At 38.8% G+C, this 20,471-nt stretch overlaps 1 protein-coding gene across 1 annotated transcript in view; it reads right to left on the bottom strand.

Moving 5' to 3' along the window:
- LOC140191280 (complement C3-like) overlaps positions 1–20,471 on the bottom strand; it is a 215,486-nt gene that overhangs the window by 44,204 nt on the left and 150,811 nt on the right. The window contains exons 24-28 of the mRNA XM_072248549.1: positions 18,666–18,869; positions 15,845–15,920; positions 14,898–15,057; positions 12,310–12,405; positions 2,313–2,463 (exon numbers count right to left, since the gene is read on the bottom strand). Coding sequence (XP_072104650.1) covers positions 2,313–2,463; positions 12,310–12,405; positions 14,898–15,057; positions 15,845–15,920; positions 18,666–18,869 — 687 coding nt within the window. The remainder of the gene's footprint in view (positions 1–2,312; positions 2,464–12,309; positions 12,406–14,897; positions 15,058–15,844; positions 15,921–18,665; positions 18,870–20,471) is intronic.

The following is a 20,471-nucleotide window of genomic DNA, read 5'->3' on the forward strand; positions in this document are numbered from 1 at the left end:
ACTAGTGGTGTCCCACAAGGATCTGTTCTGGGACCTCTACTTTCGTGATTTTTATTAACGACCGGGATGTGGGGTTAGAAGGGTGGGTTGGCAAGTTTGCAGATGACACAAAGGTTGGTGGTGTTGTAGATAGTGTAGAGGATTGTCAAAAATTGCAGAGAGACATTGATAGGATGCAGAAGTGGGCTGAGAAGTGGCAGATGGAGTTCAACCTGGAGAAGTGTGAGGTGGTACACTTTGGAAGGACAAACTCCAAGGCAGAGTACAAAGTAAATGGCAGGATACTTGGTAGTGTGGAGGAGCAGAGGGATCTCAGGGTACATGTCCACAGATCCCTGAAAGTTGCCTCACAGGTAGATAGGGTAGTTAAGAAAGCTTATGGGGTGTTAACTTTCATAAGTCGAGGGATAGAGTTTAAGAGTCGCGATGTAATGATGCAGCTCTATAAAACTCTGGTTAGGCCACACTTGGAGTACTGTGTCCAGTTCTGGTCACCTCACTATAGGAAGAATGTGGAAGCATTGGAAAGGGTACAGAGGAGATTTACCAGGATGCTGCCTGGTTTAGAAAGTATGCATTTTGATCAGAGATTAAGGGACCTAGGGCTTTACTCTTTGGAGAGAAGGAGGATGAGAGAGGAAACATGATAGAGGTGTACAAGATATTGAGAGGAATAGATAGAGTGAACAGCCAGCACCTCTTCCCCAGGGCACCACTGCTCAATACAAGAGGACATGGGAAGTTCAAGGGGGATATTAGAGGAAGGTTTTTTACTCAGAGAGTGGTTGGTGCGTGGAATGCACTGCCTGAGTCAGTGGTGGAGGCAGATACACTAGTGAAGTTTAAGAGACTACTAGACAGGTATATGGAGGAATTTAGTTTGGGGTCTTATATGGGAGGCAAGGTTTGAGGGTTGGCACAACATTGTGGGCCGAAAGAGCTGTACTGTGCTGTACTATTCTATGTTCTATGTTCTATGTTCTATTTGAACTGTTTGTTAGAATGCACACTGCTATGCACACCACTTCTGATGCCTTCCTTCTTCAGTGGCTGTAGCAGGTACAAGTCCAGCTCGATCACTGTCGAGTAAATCATTAATGGGGTAGTCTGATGTTTTTCATATCCAACAGTCTTATGATTATAAAGAAGATGTAACGGATGAACAATTATATGTTTGTTTGGGCCAAAGAGACTGCTGCGACCGAGATGACTACCATCTTACTGGAATATTTCTCTCTCTAAACCTTAGAGAATCTTAGCATAATTACTTGAGATGGATTAAAATTCAGCTCCTTAATCTCAAACCATTACCACAAAGGGAAGGTCTAGTATTTGAACACAAAGCACTCTAAATCAAGAAATCCAAAATAAAAAATAATTAAATGATAGAAATGCCCATGTCTGTTCAGTTCACAAGTATGGCCCACAGCTTCTGAATGCCTACTACTTTCATTGTCTGTCTTATTCTGTGACATTCATACTGTTGTGCCCTGGACTCTATGAATATCTATAACATTTGCAATATGATCTCTGTAACTCAGGTCTCCTATTCTATATCTATCTCCTAAATTTCTCGTAACGAATATTGTAGCCTTCCACACTGCATTAACAATCTCAGATAATATTTCTGCTCCTCTTTTTATATCTGCACTGAACTTATATTTTATTTCTTTGCTTGTCCTATGACCACCCCATCATGCTTGCAACATTAGCTCTTCTGTCACTCTCTCCTGACTCTTACCCTATCACAGAGTTTCGCTTTCCTCTTTGTTCCAAAATCCTGAACAACCATTTACATTTTAATATTCCCCATGAAAAAATTATCAACCACGAACATCAAGTCTGTTTCTCTCTCTGCAGGTGCTCTGTGAGCAGATGAAACTTTCCAGCATTTTCTGTTTTCATTTCAGATTTCAAACATTTGTAGCACTTCATTTCTGTGTGTGCATCAGTTAGTTTTCATCCGCTACAATATTTCACTCACTCCTGTTGTGAGTTTCACTAAATGTGCTGACATGGCAGAAAAGTTATGGAGTTGGGCAAAAAGATGTGGGCACAGCGACTAATGTGGGCACCACAGTGGCACCACGCCCATTACTGCTCGGGGTGTCAGAGTTCAGAGTTCAATCCCGGTATCCTCTGTAAGGAGTCTGTATGTCCTCCTAATGAAGTACTGGTCAGTGGGTTAATTGGTCATTGTAAATTGTCCCATGATTAGATTAGAGTTAAATCAGTGGTTGTCAGGGGTTTGCTGGGTGGCGCAGCTTGAGGGGCCAGAAAGGCCTATCTTGTATTTCTAAATAAATTCTTACCCGGTGAAGCAAATTTCATTACAATGTCTTCCTTGTTTATACCCAACAGTGAAAGAGCATAGGTTGAAAGTACTGCACCATATGTTCCATCGAGACCATCTATGTTCTGCTCCAGGTAATTAACTGCTTTCTTGATGCTGTTCTCATAACTCTAATTGAAAAATGATACGTACATTAAACAACTCTAGACAGGAATTACATGTAAGTGAACATTATTGTTAAACATGAATTCACAACAGCAATACATATTGTATGGATAAATAAGACCTTTAATTCTTTGAGGAGATTACAAGTAGGATAGATGAAGGGCTGCAGTGGATATTGTATACTTGGACTTTCAGAAGGCCTTTGACAAGGTGCCACACATGAGGCTGCTTACCAAGTTAAGGGCCCATCGTATTACAGGAAAGTTACTAACGTGATTAGAGCATTGGCTGATTGGAAGAAGGCAGCAAGTGGGAATAAAAGGATCGTTATCTGGTTGGCTGCCAGTGACTAGTGGTGTTCTGTAGGGGTCAGTTCTGGGACCATTTCTTTTTATGCTGTATACAAATGACTTAGATGATGTAATCGATGGTTTTATTGGAGATTCGTGGAGGGGCAGGTAGTGTTGAGGAATCAGGTAGGATGCAGAAGAACTTTGACAGATTAGGAGAATGGGCAAGAAAGTGGCAAATGAAATATAATGTTGGAAAATGCATGGTCATGCACTTTGGTAGTAGAAATAAATGTGCAGACTATTTTCTAAATGGGGAGAAAATCCAAAAATCTTAATGCAAAGGAACTTGGGAGCCCTTGTGCAGAACACCCTAAAGGTTAACTTGCAGGTTGAGTCAATGGTGAGGAAGGCAAATGCAATGTTACCATTCATTTCAAGAGGTCTAGAATACAAGAGCAGGGATGTGATGCTGAGGATTTATATGGCACTAGTGAGGCCTCACCTTGATTATTGTGTACAGTTTTGGGCTTCTCATCTTAGAAGAGATGTGCTGGTATTGGAGAGGGTCCAGAGGAGGTTCACAAGGATGATTCCAGGAATGAAAGGGTTATCATACGAGGAACATTTGATGGCTCTGAGTCTGTACTCACTGGAATTTAGAAGGATGATGGGGGATCTCACTGAAACGGAATGTTTGAAAGGCCTAGAGAGTAGATGTGGAAAGGATGCTTCCCATGGTGGGAGAGTCTAGGACAAGAAGGCACAGCCTCAGGATAGAAAGGCGTCAGTTCAAAACAGAGATGTGGAGAAATTTCTTCAGCCAGACGGTGGTGAATTTATGGAATTTGTTGCCACGAGCTGCTGTGGAGGCCAGGTCGTTGGGTGTATTTAAGGCAGAGATTGATAGGTTCTTGATTGAACATGGCATCAAAGGTTATAGAGAGAAGGCCGGGAACTAGGGTTGAGGAGGAGAGAAAAAAAATCAGTCATAATTGCATGGTGGAGCAGACTCCATGAGCCAGATGGCCTGATTCTGCTCCTAGGTCTTATGGCAGGGGTCCCCAACCTTTTTTGTACCGCAGACTGGTTTATTATTGACAATATTCTAGCGGACCGGCTGACCGGGGTGGGGGGGGGGCGGCGGGTTAAGGTTCCCAACGGACAAAAGTAGCTGTCAAATACGTTGTGTTTACCCCGAGAAAGACTACCATGACCATGAAGCCTTGCGCGGACACCTGTGTGCGCATGCGTGTACATGCCGATTTTTTTCTACAAATCGTTTTTGGCGATTCTGTTCGGGGGGGGGTGTTAATCACAACCAGAATATAGGTGATAAGTGGCTAAAACACTCAATTTTGTTTCTAAAAGGGATTATCTAATGAATTTAATATTAAACACACAGTGCATATTTTCCTCGCATGAATATAGTGATAAGTCAATTATCAGGGGAGCTTGAAGTAAGTGTTGAACGAACTTCCAGTAGAAGTGGTAGAGGCAGGTTCGATATTATCATTTAAAGAAAAATTGGATAGGTATATGGACAGGAAAGGAATGGAGGGTTATGGGCTGAGTGCAGGTCAGTGGGACTAGGTGAGATTAGCATTCGGCACGGACCAGAAGGGCAGAGGTGGCCTGTTTCCATGCTGTAATTGTTATATGGTTATAGGGTTATATAAGTCAATAGCATCATAACATTTTAAGTAACATTTGGATATTAAACACACAGCACATATTTTCCCCATATGAACATATAAAATCATTGCAACACACCTATATCGCTAAATCAGTGGGAACCCTGGGCTTGTTTTCCTGCAACAAGACGGTGCCATCCAGGGGTGATGGGAGACAGCGATACTTGAAGGGGGTTCCTTATGCCCATTCCATGCACTCACCACTCTCTGAGTAAAAAACTTACTGCTGACATCTCCTCTGTACCTCCTCCCCAACACCTTAAACCTGCGTCCTCTTTTGGCAACCATTTCAGCCCTGGGAAAAAGCCTCTAACTATCCATACGATCAATGCCTCTCATCATCTTATACACCTCTATCAGGTCACCTCTCATCCTCCTTTGCTCCAAGGAGAAAAGGCCGAGTTCACTCAACCTATTCTCATAAGGCATGCTCCCCAATCCAGGCAACATCCTTGTAAATCTCCTCTGCATCCTTTCTATGGCTTCCACATCCTTCCTGTAGTGAGGCAACCAGAACTGAGCACAGTACTCCAAGTGGGGTCTGACCAGCATCCTATATAGCTGAAACATTACCTCTCGGCTCCTAAATTCAACTCCACGATCGATGAAGGCCATTACACCATATGCCTTCTTAACCACAGAGTCAACCTGCGCAGCTGCTTTGAGCATCCTATGTACTCGGACCCCAAGATCCCTCTGATCCTCTACACTGCCAAGAGACTTACCATTAATACTATATTCTGCCATCATATTTGACCTACGAAAATGAACCACTTCACACTTATCTGGGTTGAACTCCATCTGCCACTTCTCACCCCCGTTTTGCATCCTATCAATGTCCCGCTGTAATATCTGACAGTCCTCCACAATATCCACAACACTTCCAACCTTTGTGTCATCAGAAAACTTACTAACCCATACCTCCACTTCCTCATCCAGGTCATTTATAAAGTCCACGAAGAGTAAGGGTACCAGAACAGATCCCTGAGGCACTCCACTGGTGACCGACCTCCATGCAGAATATGACCCGTCTACAACTACTCTTTGCCTTCTGTGGACAAGCCAGTTCTGGATTTTAATTGCTCCCATATGTGTGCAAACCTTTTACTTTAGTGGAGGATGGAATAATGGTTGTATAAATGACCATTTAGTGAATTCACACTTTGCCATTTGATGTTTCAGCCTGTTTAGATTAGATTAAATTAGACTAGATTCAATTTTATTGTCATTGTGCCGAGTACAGATACAAAGCCAATAAAATGCAATTAGCATCTGATCAGAAATACAAAAGAGATCTCTCTTGGAACGTTAGATGGAGTAGGTTGCATTTTGGCTTTGCTCCGTTCATTTTTCAGTCATTTTACCACCCTTTTACTATCTATATAAAAGTGTTTATAACACTTTTATATGCTTGAATTTTGATTTTTAATCGACGGAAGTGACTACCAGAGGGAAAAAGGCATGGTAATGGAAATGGAAAGAAAGAAGGTGTTTTTGAACAGCCTAAACAGTCGTCTCAATTTACTTTGGAGGCTACCTCAAAGGTCCTGGATGATAAATTCTATAAATATTTGCTACTTTGGAAGTATCGTTAAAGGAGATTGAAGGTAGATCGGCAGTACTTAAGCGGGAGAGCGCAAAACAACAATATCAAATTTCCAAACTCGTTGAAGCTGGGAGACAGGGAGATCGCAGGCTCGATCTATTGGAAAAGCAATTAACTTTGACCACTTGAACACTGGAACAGTAAAAAGTTAAGACTATTGACTTGGAGAGTGTTAGTCAGAGACAGAATTTGCGAATAATAGGACTCAGTGAAGACGTTGAGAGCAGTGATCTTACTAAGATTTTTCTCAATTTTTAATACTGTGTTCGGTTCCGATGTTTTTTCTTCTCCCCTTATACTCGATCACGCTCACCAGTATTTAAGAGTTAAACCCCTAAGGAGTTGAAACTCTGACCTGTGATACTCCGATTTCATTATGTGCATACTAAGGAGCATTTGATTCGAATTGCTGGTCGGAAAGGGGTTATTGTGCATGGTGATCTCAAGTTTCACCTGGTTGAAGACTATAGTCCTGAGATAATGCAAGAAATATCGCTTTTTAAACCGGTGATGTCCGAATTATATCAAAGAAATTTCCAACCAGCTCGGCTAAGGGTTATTCTGCCTGATAAATCGCATAAATGGTTTAAATCCATGGACGAAGCATATCAATTTCTTGAGGATCAAAGTCTGAGCTCAGATGCCTAATAAATTTGCAGTTTCTTCATGTTTCTATTCATTTGACTTATAAACTGGTGATGTCCGAGCTCTATTAAAGAAAATTCCAAACAGTTCTGCTATTTCCAACTCACCTAAGGGTTGCTCTACCTGTTAAATCACGTAAATGGTCTAAATCTGTGGACAACACTCATCAATTCCTTGAGGATCAACATTCGATCTCAGCTGTCCAATAAATTTACTGTTTTATCATGTCTGTATTCATTTGTTTATAAGTTAATAACCAGTTCATCGACTTGGACTTTTAAAGTTTGAAGAATTTTGCCTTTGGTTTCATAATGCTCGTACTTTGTTTAGGAGTGTGGATATTTATTATGCTTTTATGTTAAAGTTCCCTTTTCTTTCTCTCCCTCTAATATTTTATCCTATTATTTTCAATTGTTTGTTTTTGAAAATAATTAAGAATCTGATTTGGTGATTAATTTTTTTCTTGAAATATTAATAAGATAGTATTTTGTTTCACTTTCCAAGATATTGCCTTTCAAAATGCTTTGCAAATGGCTGTTTTTTTTAAACATTTGTTTGGTGTTTGTTATGGTATTCTCTTCTCAATGTTTTGACTGTGGGTGGTGTTTTGAATTCCTTCTTCATTGGAGACTTGCCTTCAAGAGAGATGGGGGTAAGGAAATGTCCAGATAGCTTTCTGGCTGCCTGTTGTCCAGTTTTCGGGCTTTTTTGTGTGGGGGGTGGGGTTATTTTTCGTTTGATTTTTTCCATCTGGGCTGATCTGAAACTACAAATATGTCTGAATTGTCGTAACTTCCGGTTCCACTTTAAACCTTTGTCCCTCTTCCTAATTCAAGAGTTTCCTATGCAGTAAGGTTAACGCTTTACACACAATATGGTTTATTCAAATACAATGGATAATATTATTAACTTTGTTTCATGGAATATGAATGGTTTGAATCATCCCATTAAAGGGAAGAAGATTTTTAAAGCTTTTCATAGATTGAATGCTCAGATTATCTTTGTCCAGGAGACTCATGTGAGGAAGGAGGATAATCAGCATTTTTTTAGGTTTTGGAAAAAGAAAATTTTCACTCTAATTCACAGGCTAAGGTGAAAGGAATCTCTATTTTTATAGATTCCTCGATTGCATTTGTTCACTATGAAACAACTTCAGACCCGAATGGTAGATTTCTATTAATTACTAGTTTACTTTATAACCAAAAGGTTGTTATGGTTAATATCTATGCACCAAATATCAGTTATCCTGAATTCTTTAAGCATTTATTTGCATCCCTTCCTAATGTAAATGAAAATACGTTGATAATAAGCGGAGATTTTAACTGTTGCCTGAATCCCTCGATGGACAGGTCTGCGCCCAGTAAGGTACTTCCAAACAAATCTGCTATTTTTATTAATTCCTTTTTAGTTGACTCCAGAAATTTAGAAGTTTGGAGGTTTTTATATCCTAACGATAAAGAGTTCTTATTCTTTTCTCAAGTATATCATAATTACTCCAGAATTGACTACTTTTTCATTGACTCTCGATTAGTTTAGTCTGTTTCAGCCTGTGAGTAGGACACAATTGCCGTCTCTGATCATGCGCCCCAGAACTATCGATCAAATTAACCCGTGTAACTTTCAGTGCTAGACAATGGCGGTTCAGTTCTATTCTGCTTCAGGAATTTTGTTAACTTTATTAAAGCACAGACTGTCTTTTTCTTCTCAACTAATTTTACGGAAGAAATTTCCAGTGGGATATTATGGGACACTTTTAAAGCATATATCCGTGGGCAAATTATTTCATATTCTGCTGGATTCAAAAAAATGAATTAATAATGAAGTGCGACATTGGTTGATAAGTTTAAATAAATTGATAAAAAATATTCTGTTGCTCCTAATTTGGAGCTTTACAAAAAGAGAGTTGTACTTCAGATGCAACACAGTTTGTTATTAACATCCCCAATTGAAAATCAATTACTTAAATCTAAGAGTTAATATTATATACATGGTGATAAATCGGGTAAATTACTGGCCAACCAATTGAAAGCTGCTTTGGCTAAACATCAAATTATTAAAGTTCGTAAACGGGATAGTACTTTGATGGTTGATCACGATGAAATTAATAAATCTTTTCAAGAATTCTATATCCCTTTATACCAATCAAAATTTCTTGACGATTCTTTTATAATGCATGAATTTTTAAGAAAATTGAATATTCTGAAATTACCACTTAATGAATGTTTAACATTAGATGCACCTATTATGGAAGAAGAAATAAAGAAAGCAATTTCTTTGATGAATTCTGGTAAAGCACCCGGCCTGGATGGTTATACAGTAGAATTTTTAAAATCTTTTTCAAGTCTACTTTCTCCTTGGTTATGTAGAATTTTTAAGGATGCCTTATTTGTAGGTAAATTACCACATTCTTTTTATGAAGCATCTATTTCTTTAATTCCTAAAAAAGATAAAAACCCCACTGAATGTGCATCATATAGACCTATATCCTTGTTAAACGTGGACTCCGATTTTTTTCCAAAATATAAGCAATTAGATTGGAAAATGTATTGCCACAAATTGTTTCTGATGACCAGACAGGAGTTATTAAAAAACCATTATTCGTATTTTAATGTTAGGTGGTTGATGAACATTGTATACACTTCTTCACCTAAATCTCCAGAATGTGTTATTTCACTTGACTCCAAGAAGGCGTTTGATAGAGTTGAATGGGAATATTTACTTAACATCCTTGAGAAATTTAATTTTAGCCCAAAATTCATATCTTGGATTAAATTGATTTATCATATACCTTTGGCTTCTGTACTTACTAATAATCAGAGATCCCCCTTTTTTAGGCTTTTTCGAGGTAATAGACAGGGCTGTCCTTTAAGCTCTTTACTATTTAATATGCCTTGAAACTCTCGGCAGTCGCTCTTCGTGATTCACCCAATATATTTGGCATTATTTGTGGGAATGAGACACATAAGGTATCATTATATGCAGAAGACCTGTTACTATATATCTCTAATCCAGAGAAATCCATTCCTGCAGTAATATTATTACTTGCTCAGTTTAGTAGTTTTTCTGGTTATAAATTGAATTTTAATAAGAGTGAGCTTTTTCCATTAAATATGCAAGCTCCAATCTATAGACAATCACCATTTAGACCGATTACTGATTATTTTACTTATTTGGGTGTTAAAATTACTAAGAAGCAGAAGGATCTATTTAAAGTTAACTTTTTACCCTTAATTGATCATGCTAAACAGCTGCTTACTAAATGGTCCCCAATATCCCTATTGATCGAATCAATGCTATTAAGATGATTATTTTACCTAAATTTCTGTAACTATCTCAAGCGGTACCAATCTTCATCTCTAAACCCTTTTTTGATATTATTGATTCCAAAATTTCTTCATATATATGGCAGAATAAAAATCCTAGATTAAGTAAGAAATACTTACAGAAATCAAAAAAGGATGGCAGTTTGGCATTACCGAACTTTAGATTCTATTATTGGGCAATTAATATTTGATACCTAACGTTCCCGACGCAAGATTTGGATGAAATTCAATGTCATGATGGGTGAACCTTGAGTGTGAGTCTGTACAGGGGTTCTCATTGGCTTCTATTTTAGGGGCTTCACTTCCCTTTGCATTTACTAAACTGAATAAACAAATGATTAATCCAATAATTAAAGATACAATATGAATATGGTTTCAATTTCCTACATTTTTTTGGATTGATTAAGTTTATCCTTTCAAGTCCTATTATATCCAATTTTTTCTTCCAACCATCCAGAACTGATCAAACTTTTGTTTTATGGAAAACGAAGTGAATAATATGTTTTTGTGGTTTATTCATGGATAATTGTCTAATATCCTTTGAACAGTTGTCAGATAAATATAATTTGCCAAGATCACGTTTTTTCAGATATTTACAGATTAGAAACTTTTTGAAGGTTATTTTACCTCTTTTCTGATATCACATCAAATTGAAATTACAGAATTATTTTTTAGGTTTAAACCCCTGTCAGAAGAGTTTATTAGCAATTGTTTATGATTTAATTCTGAAAATACGTTTAGGTATGTCTGATAAAATTAAGAATGAATGGGAAAGAGAACTTTACCCGTACAGAAATAGGAGAAAATTCTCCAACTAGTTAACACTTCTTCAATGTTTGCTAGACACGCTTTGATACAATTTCAGGTGGTTCACAGGGCCCATATGTCTAAGGATAAGTTAGCTTGTTTTTATGGTCATGTAAATCCTGTCTGTGACAGATGTAAATCTGAGGTAGCTTCCTTGACATATGTTCTGGTCTTGTTCTCTTTTTGAAAAATATTCAAAAGACATTTTTGATATTATTTCAGTAGTTTTGCATATTGATTTACAACCTCATCCTATTACTGCATTTTTTGGACTACCAATGATAGACTTTAGAAATTTATTCCCTTCAGCTTGTCGTTTGATTGCATTTGTTACATTAATAGCCAGAAGATCTATTTTATTTAAATGGAAGGATTCTAATCCCCCTACTACATTTCAATGGTTTTCCCCAAACTATAACATGTTTAAATTTGGAAAAAATTAAGAGTGGTATTATTGATCCTTCAGTTAAATTTGAAGAATGTGGAGGCCATTTATTCAACATTTTCATACGATGTAAGTTGACCTTTTCTGAATCCTTTTCAATAACTTCCTGTTTGTGTATAGAGGAGCAGAGTTAATGACAAATAATGATTTCAACCGACAAAATATGGCAGGCCAGTATTTGTTTTGTTTTGTTTTGTTTTAGTGTAAGGGGTAAATCTTTTTTTTTGAATCTTTTTCAGGTTCAGTTATTAAGGGATTGGGAGGTTTAAATTAAATATGTTACTCAGAATCTGTGTCTGTATATGTTAACTGTTATTAATGTAATCCCGATCTCTTTGTATCATTATCATTGTTATGTTTATCAATTTGAAACTCAATAAAAAAGATTGAAAAAGAAGAAGAAAGAAATAATTACAAAAGAATAGTATTATGTACAAAATAAAAAGTAAGTGCTACAGCATACAAATATAGGTACCGAGACAGTACAATATGGGTGCAATACTGCTTAGCGCTGTGATGTGAGGGTCAGCAGGGTCACAGCCTCAGGGAAGCTCTTCCTGTGCCTGCTGGTGTGGGAGCGGAGGCTCCTGTAGTGCCTACTGGATGGGAGGAGAGTAAAATGTCCATGGTTCAAGTGATATGCATCCTTGATAATGCTTTTCGCCCTGTCCAGGCAGCATTTATGGTAGATGTTCTCAATGGTGGGCAATTGGGTGCTGATAATCCGCTGGGCAGCTTTCACCACCCGCTGTGTTTGATGTTAGAATGAAAGTTTAGTTGTATTTTTGCCACAGAACAAATAAAAATCCAAATTAAATCTGAGGAAGCCTTGCACAGCTAACTGTCTCAAAGGGATTTGATCTTCCTTTAAAAGATTAAACATTCTACAGCTTTGAAGTATTTTCATGAAATGCAGCAAAACAACTTCACGCAGCCTTTGATGGTCTTGATTAAGTATAAATATTTGCCAGCACCTTCCTGCTCTTCCTTGAAATAATGCATGAACCAGATATTTTATATTATGAAATAAGAATAATTTACCGCAACATAGTGGAGGCAAGCAGTCTTAGCTTCAACGATCGCAATCAGCACAAATGCAGTCAATGGTGAATAGTCCTGTGATCCATGGATTCCTCCCTGCAGGGAAATACCACACATGAAAATACACCCCAGGCACACAAGATTTAAGCAATACTTGAATTAAGACAAATAAGACATTTAATTAAACCGCTTTTAATTGTTATAATGCCAATGGCCTCAAATAATCCAGCAAAAAAGGTATGTTGTCCCATCAAGATCAGCTGATGAAGATATAATTAATCAATGAAATGATAAATTGTGTAAAATGACAAACAGCATTCAATTTATGTGTAATTTGGATAGACATGAAATGTTCCCATCCTGTGAATGAAGAAAGGAATAAATCTCCTTTATTGTTGAAGAAAGACACTTCCTTTGCATTTTAAAGCTAATTTTGACCTTGTTTTGAATTTTCAGTCAATTTTCTACATTGTTTAGTAGTCTTCATCACTTTAACCGACCCTGTCTCCTCAACCCCATTTTCCCTCACCTTTTCTCATCTTTGTTCTCTATAAATGGCAGATATCTGCATTTATATCCCTGTCCTCAGCCTGTTCCCCAAGACCAACCTCTTCTAAAATCCTTTCACTTAGTATTTCTCTCCCCACTTCCAAACATTATCACAAAACATACTTCAGATCGATGTACATACACTCAGTGGCCACTTTATTAGGTACAGCTGCACATCTGTTCGTTAATGCCATTATCTAATCAGCCAATCATGTGGCAGCAACACAATGCATAAGACGTGCATAATGGTCAAGAGGTTTAAACAACATCAGAATTGGGAAGAAATGTGATCTATGTGACTTTGACTAAAGAATAATTATTGGTGTCAGATGGGGTAGATTAAGTATCTCTGAAACTACTGATCTTCTTGGAGTTTCACACACAGCAGTCTCTAGAGCTTACAGAGAATGATGCAAAACACAAAAGATATCCAGTGAGCCACAAATCTGTGGGTGAAAATGCCTGGCTAATGAGCGAGCTCAGAGGAGAATGGCCAGACTGGTTCAGGATGACAGAAAGGTGACAGTAACTCAAATAATCACACATTACTACAGTGCAGAAGCGCATCTCTGAATGCACAACATCTGAAATGTTGAAGTAGATGGGTTATAACAGCAGGCGACCACGAACATACACTCAGTGACAACTTAATTAGGTCGAGTAGCTCAGCAGTTTAGGAAGTATTGATGAAAGGAAACAAACACTTGATGATATGGAACACACACAAATGCTGGAGGAACTCAGCAGGCCAGGCAGCATCTACGGAAAAGAGTGCAGTCGACGTTTCAAACCAAGCCCCTTCGGCAGAACTGGAGAAAGAAAAAGATGAGGAGTCAGAATCAGAAGGTGGGAGGAGGGGAGGAAGCACAAGGAAGAACTGGGAAGTTGGTTGCTGAAAGAGATATATGCTGGGAAACACAGCAGGTCAGGTGGTGTATATGGATAAGCATTTAACGTTTGTGCCGTGACCCTTCATTGGGACTCGGCACAAATCATCAACAGGCAAGGAGAGGAGGCGAGGGAGGGAAAAGGGGATGGGGAATAGGCAAGGAGGGGCATTACTGGAAGTTCGAGAAATTGATATTCATGCCATCAGGTTGGAGGCTACCCAGACTGAATACAAGGATATAAGATGTTGCTCCTCCAACCTGCGTGTGGCCTCATCATGACAGTAGAGGAGGCAGTAGTGCTTGTCCATTACTTCCCTTTCATGCTCCTCCCCCTTCTTTCTTCCATGGCCGTCTGTCCTCTCCTATTATATTCCCTCTTTTCCAGCCCTGTATCTCTTTCACCAATTTCCCAGCTCTTTACCTCACCCCTCCCCCATTCCCAGTTTCACCTACCACCTTATGTCTGTCTCATCCCAAATTGTCAACGGTACTCTTTTCCATAGACACTGCCTGGCCTGCTGAGTTCCTCCAGCATTTTGTGTGTATTGCTTGAGTTTCCAGCATCTGCAGCTTTTCACTAGTTGATGATTTGTGCCGAGTCCCAATGAAGGGTCACGGCACAAAACGTTAAATGCTTATCCATATACACCACCTGACCTGCTGTGCTTCCCAGCATTTTGTACATATTGGATTATGAAATTACTGGATGATGATTTAAGCACTTTTCAATATGATGTGATGCAAGTAAACTACCGTCATTACTTTGTCAGACCCAAGAATGTGTGATATAATCGTAGAGTAAGACAGCACGGGAATGCTGTCTTTCCAACTAGTCCACTTTGACCATGGTCCACAACAAAGCCAGTACTATTTGGCCAGGTTTATCATGTATTTCTCTACTTAACCCTAAAATGCCCTCTGAAATGAGCCAGGAACTTATGTAGATCAAGGATTATAAATGATGGATAACTAAGGAGAACAAGCCAAGGCCACCAACTCCTGAGAACAAATAAATGGAAAGTTGCCCAACTTTTCAATAAATTGCCACAGTCTTACTGATCTGAATAACCCCTTTTATTGATGTGTTATTATCTGGTTCCATGTTACACAATCAAGAGTGAAAAAGTGTAAATAAGATATTTCACTTACAATCATCTCTCCATGAATTACTGCAGAATCCTCATGGAAGTGACCATCAGGTTTTTGTTTGTTTAATATCAGCCACTTCACAGCTCCACAGAGTACATGTGGCTCAACCATGATCAAGTTATATGCCATTGCAAACACCTTAACCACGTAGGCAGTTAACCTGCATTGAAAGAAATACAGCACAAATTTATTTGATAAAAGTTCAAGGGTAGAAGTTCACTCTTTATTGTACATTGAATTAAGATCTGCTTCCAGCACAAATGGTGCATGTGAGTTTGATTTCAATGTTAAAGCGAAGGTACATTGGTAGTAGGAGTATGGAGGATTATAGTCCCAGTGCAAATCAGTGGGAGTGGGCAGTTTAAAAGGTTTTGGCATGGACTAGGTGGGCCAAAGGGCTTGTTTCTGTGCTGTACTTTTCTATGACTCTGTGCTTTGAAGCTCTAGTCCTGAAGGGGGACATCTTTCATAGTATCACTTCCCTGGCACTCGTAAAAGATAACAAGTTGAGAGCATAACGAGAAGATAGATATTCTGAACTGCTAAAACATTAAAAATAATCAAATGAAGAAATCTAACCATGAACCCTGTAATAACATCACAGATTAATTCATTCTTGCAACCCTTGGAAACCGTTTATTTGCAAAACAACTATTATTTTCAACAATTTTATCCATGGAAATAGTTCACAGCAGTCAAGACATACACTATTTCTAAAAGAATCATTATTCATTTTTAGAATGGAAGATTGTCAAACCAATTTTGTGCATTCTATACATCTGGTATTGCTTTGCATTCACAAGCATCATTTGTAGAGGTAGAAAATTTAATGGCATTTTATACTTGTGGTAACAGCATATCACCAAAAAGAAATCATAATAACGTACTGGGAATTCAGCTTATGCTCAGAAAGGAGAGGGAAATGTTAAAAGTCAGTTTGAATATACCATGTGCTGGATGGCCGACCGATAAAAGCTGCATAAGAACCATCTTCCTTGCGATACGCCAATTCTTGGGTATAACCTGGGTAAAAAAAAATACGAGAATTACGAATTCGGTAGATTCCAAACAGTAACAAAATGCTGGGAAAACAGATCTGTAGAAATTTGGATCTTTCCCACTGAATTTCTATGTACTATGCTTATGAAAGTAGAAATTTTTGTTAAAGCACATTCACGTTGAGTTACTCTATTCTGAAAATTTGATTCTGAATTACAGGCACACACGTTGAATTACTATATACTGACAATTTGATTGTTGTATCATGTTCCAAAATGAGATATGCTCCATTTCTAAACACTCATTATACAGCCTCCACTACAAGAGGACTGGCAGACCACAGTACGAGTGCTTGCAACACTGTGTGTCCGACAGAGTGATCAGCAGCACTGGGGCTCCACAGGGGACTGTCTTGTCTCCTTTCTCCTCACCACTTACACTTCGGACTTCAAATACTGCACAGAGTCTTGTCATCTTCAGAAGTTTTCGGATGACTCTGCCATAGTTGGATGCATCAGCAAGGGAGATGAGGCTGAGTACAGGGCTACGGTAGAAAACTTTGTCACATGGTGTGAGCAGAATTATCTGCAGCTTAATGTGAAAAAGACTAAGGAGCTGGTGGTAGACCTGAGGAGAGCTAACGTACCGGTGACCCGTGTTTCCATCCAGGGGGTCAGTGTGGACATGGTGGAGTATTACAAATACCTGGGGATACGAATTGACAATAAGCTGGACTGGTCAAAGAACACTGAGGCTGTCTACAAGAAGGGTCAGAGCCGTCTCTATTTCCTGAGGAGACTGAGGTCCTTTAACATCTGCCGGACGATGCTGAGGATGTTCTATGAGTCTGTGGTGGCCAGTGCTATCATGTTTGCTGTTGTGTGCTGGTGCAGCAGGCTGAGGGTGGCAGACACCAACAGAATCAACAAACTCATTCGTTAGGTCAGTGATGTTGTGGGGATAGAACTGGACTCTCTGACGGTGGTGTCTGAAAAGAGGATGCTGTCTAAGTTGCATGCCATCTTGGTCAATGTCTCCCATCCTCTACATAATGTACTGGGTGGGCACAGAAGTACATTCAACCAGAGACTCATTCCACCGAGATGCAGCACTGAGCGGCATAGGAAGTCATTCCTGCCTGTGGCCATCAAACTTTACAACTCCTCCCTTGGAGGGTCAGACATCCTGAGCCGATAGGCTGGTCCTGGACTTATTTCATAATTTACTGGCATAATTTACATATTACTATTAACTATTTATGGTTCTATTACTACTTATTATTTATGGAGCAACTGTAACGAAAACCAATTTCCCCCAGGATTAATAAAGTATGACTATGACTATTTAGAAGTATACATTTATTAAAGTATTTACATATTCAAACAATATTGTGAATTAGCTTTACTCTAACACTTTGCCCTCTGACTTCACCTCAGCTGCACAGATACATTTGTCATCTCCTCATGCCTGTGATCTTCATAGTTCATCCCCCCTGCAGCCTATTTTATGAGTCTCAAATGGATCCTAATTTGTTTCCTGTCCTGCAATTACTGTTATTATCCTTCACCCTGACACCTTGATCATTTTGAAATATCATGTTCTCAGATGTCACTTTTTAAACAGATACTTGTTTTCCCTTTGTAGTTCCTATTTGTCAATGCCAGTATACTCTTTCCCTTTTCCATCTTAAGTCTTCAGTGACCTAGTGGTCACAAATTGCCCTGACATTTAGATTTATATCATTAACATATATTGCAGAAGCAAAGGATTGCTACACTCTGAAATCCTAGAGGTAACAGCACAAAAGACTACAAATTGCCAAGCAACCATTACATTTTGCTCCCTAACAATTTTGGATCCAATTTGCCTTTCCCTTGGATCCAGCGCAATTTTGTTTTTTTTTGTCCTGTCTGGCATGCCAGATGACAGCTGATCCTAAATCTCAAATTCCTTGCTTAATCCCAACATCTATTAATTTTAATAATGTCCATAAGTCTAGAAGACCATAAGAACACAAGACATAGAAACAGAATTTGGCCCTTCAGCCCGAGTCTGCTCCATCATTCCATCATGGCTGATCCTGGATCCCACTCAAGCCCATACACCTGCCTTCTCACCATATCCTTTGATGCACTGACTGATCAGGAAATGATCAAATTCCGCCTTAAATATACTCATGTAGTTGGCCTCCACCGCAGTCTGTAGCAGAGCATTCCATAGATTTACTACTCTCTGGCTAAAAATCTTCCTTCTTACTTCTGTTATAAAGGATTGCCAAACAGTTTTGAGGCTATGCCTTCTAGTTTTGGATACCCCTACCGTAGGAATCATTCTCTCCACATCCACCCGATCTAGTCCTTTCAACATTTGGTAAGTTTCAGTGGGATCTTCCTGCATTTTTCTAAATTCTATCGAATACAGGTGCAAAGATGCCAAACGTTCCTCATATGTTAACCCCTTCATTCCTGAAATTATCCTCATGAACCTCCTCTGGACCCTCTCCAATGTCAACACATCCTTTCAGTCTCTGATGGAGAATTCACTTTACCACAATCTTCAGCTTTTATTGACAATCTATTTTTATAAAAAAAAATCAACACCTTATCAACAACATTATCAACTTGAATCATTGTTGCCTTATACATGTGATGCCAGATGCTCAAAGCAAACATCTATGGTCATACTTAAAATTCAACCAGTTTACATAGTATTTTTTTAACAATGCTTTTTTATTTTACTCAATGTACATAAATCAGTGATGCTCTGTACCTTGTTGAATACTCTTCACTGCATTTGCTCTAAGGTCCACTCCCAGCTTCAACCACTGATTGGTTTTGTCTAGGTACACTGTAACAATCAGCACTGGTGTCATTGATGCCATGTTCTGTTCACCACATCCAGTTGGAACACGGATTAGATGCTTCAGTTTCATCGCGTCGATAGTATTTTCAATTGTCTCAGCTAAAAGGTCTCCTGTTTCATTGATGAAATAAATTTGAGTATTCTGTTAAATATACAACTCATTCAAGGATAAGTATAACTGATGGTATTTCAGAAGATAAGAAAAGAAATTCCATGCATTTACACATAGAATTCTAATCTCTTTCATTTTCTTGGAAAGAATTTTTTGATGAAGCTACATGAATTTTCTCAAATTTTCCGTCGTGGATTACTTAAGGTTGTTATAGCTGGAGGGCTGTAATGGGGGCAAGCTCCCAGCTACCTATTAAATTCTCCCAATGGCATGCACCTCAAATAGCCTCTGACAATCAAGTCCAGCTCCAGGCCTTTATGTGTGGCTTAGCTCTTAAGCCCCGCAAAACCGTTTCTACTGACAGGAGGGGTAAAAGCAGGTTACCGGTGCCTTCGGGCAGATGGGACTCGACAGCCATGGTTAGCAGCTCATCTGGGAGAAGAAAAACTCTGATCTCAAACCTTCGCTACCTTGTGGCTAAACCCTCTCATGGGGAAGGCCTTGGGAGTAAATGCTGAGGGAAAAATCTAGAGCTGGAGTCGGTAAGGCAGTCCCATGTTGAGTTCAACACTGACTAACAAATCCTGTGATACTGCTGATGCCAAACTCTATTGGTCTTTCCCATTCCTTTGTCTTCATCAGATGTGTGGAGGAAGGGGGGTTTGCTACGTCGGCAACAATTTGCTCTCCATATTGCTCTGCACAGGCTTGTATATCTAGACTGCCAGGATGCAACATCCATGGTTAACTCTGACCGATGGAGGCCTCACACATGGATTGCTGTGATAAGAAAGGTTTTGCTTTAGAGCAAGTGTTTCCAACCATATACCATTTTATGCCATATACCAATACCAATAATCATGGGTCTATGGACCTCAGGTTGGGACTTGCTCTAGTGGATGCAAAAGAGAACTGTTTAAAGAGCTGAAGGGAAAAATACAGATGCCATGGGTATAAAACAGGGAGAGTGTGGTTAATTGGATAACTCTATCTAGAGTGCAGCACAAAGACAAGAGGGCCACTAATCTCCATCTGTACGGTACTATTTTGTAATTCCACAACCCATATATTTTATAAAAGAAACTAGAACAAAATATTTGAGATTCTTCATGAAACTCTTTTCTTCAGTAGAATAATGATCTTTTTAACTATATAAACAGCATTTAATAAATTATGCTAGTTGAAATCTCCATTTGATTTCTCGCTATAGAATGGTGCAAAAGTAAAACACAGGAAGTGATAATCAGGACCAAAATAATCCCCATTAGTCCCAAATATCTATCCTTCTTTGAAAGTTCTTGTTAAATCTCTTTTCAGTGCCTTTTCAGATTATGTTGATTCCAGAAGTAAAGCAAATATAGCAACATTTGTAATGAAAATAAATCAACTTTTGAGAAAATAAATACATAAAATTCAGGATAGCAGGAATTTGCAGACTGATTTGTTTGCTGCTTTCATGGAGGTCATGCAAAAACTCTCTGGAAAAATATCAAAGACAAGATGGATCAAGTGGCAGTGTTGACCACTGCAACAGCATTTACTTAGCAAAGACATACAGATCATAAAGACTGCAGCGATAAAAAAATTCTTTGCCAAGCAGA

This window comes from Mobula birostris, chromosome 32 (genome assembly GCF_030028105.1).
Source record: "Mobula birostris isolate sMobBir1 chromosome 32, sMobBir1.hap1, whole genome shotgun sequence".
In the NCBI taxonomy this organism is placed as follows: Eukaryota; Metazoa; Chordata; class Chondrichthyes; order Myliobatiformes; family Myliobatidae; genus Mobula; species Mobula birostris.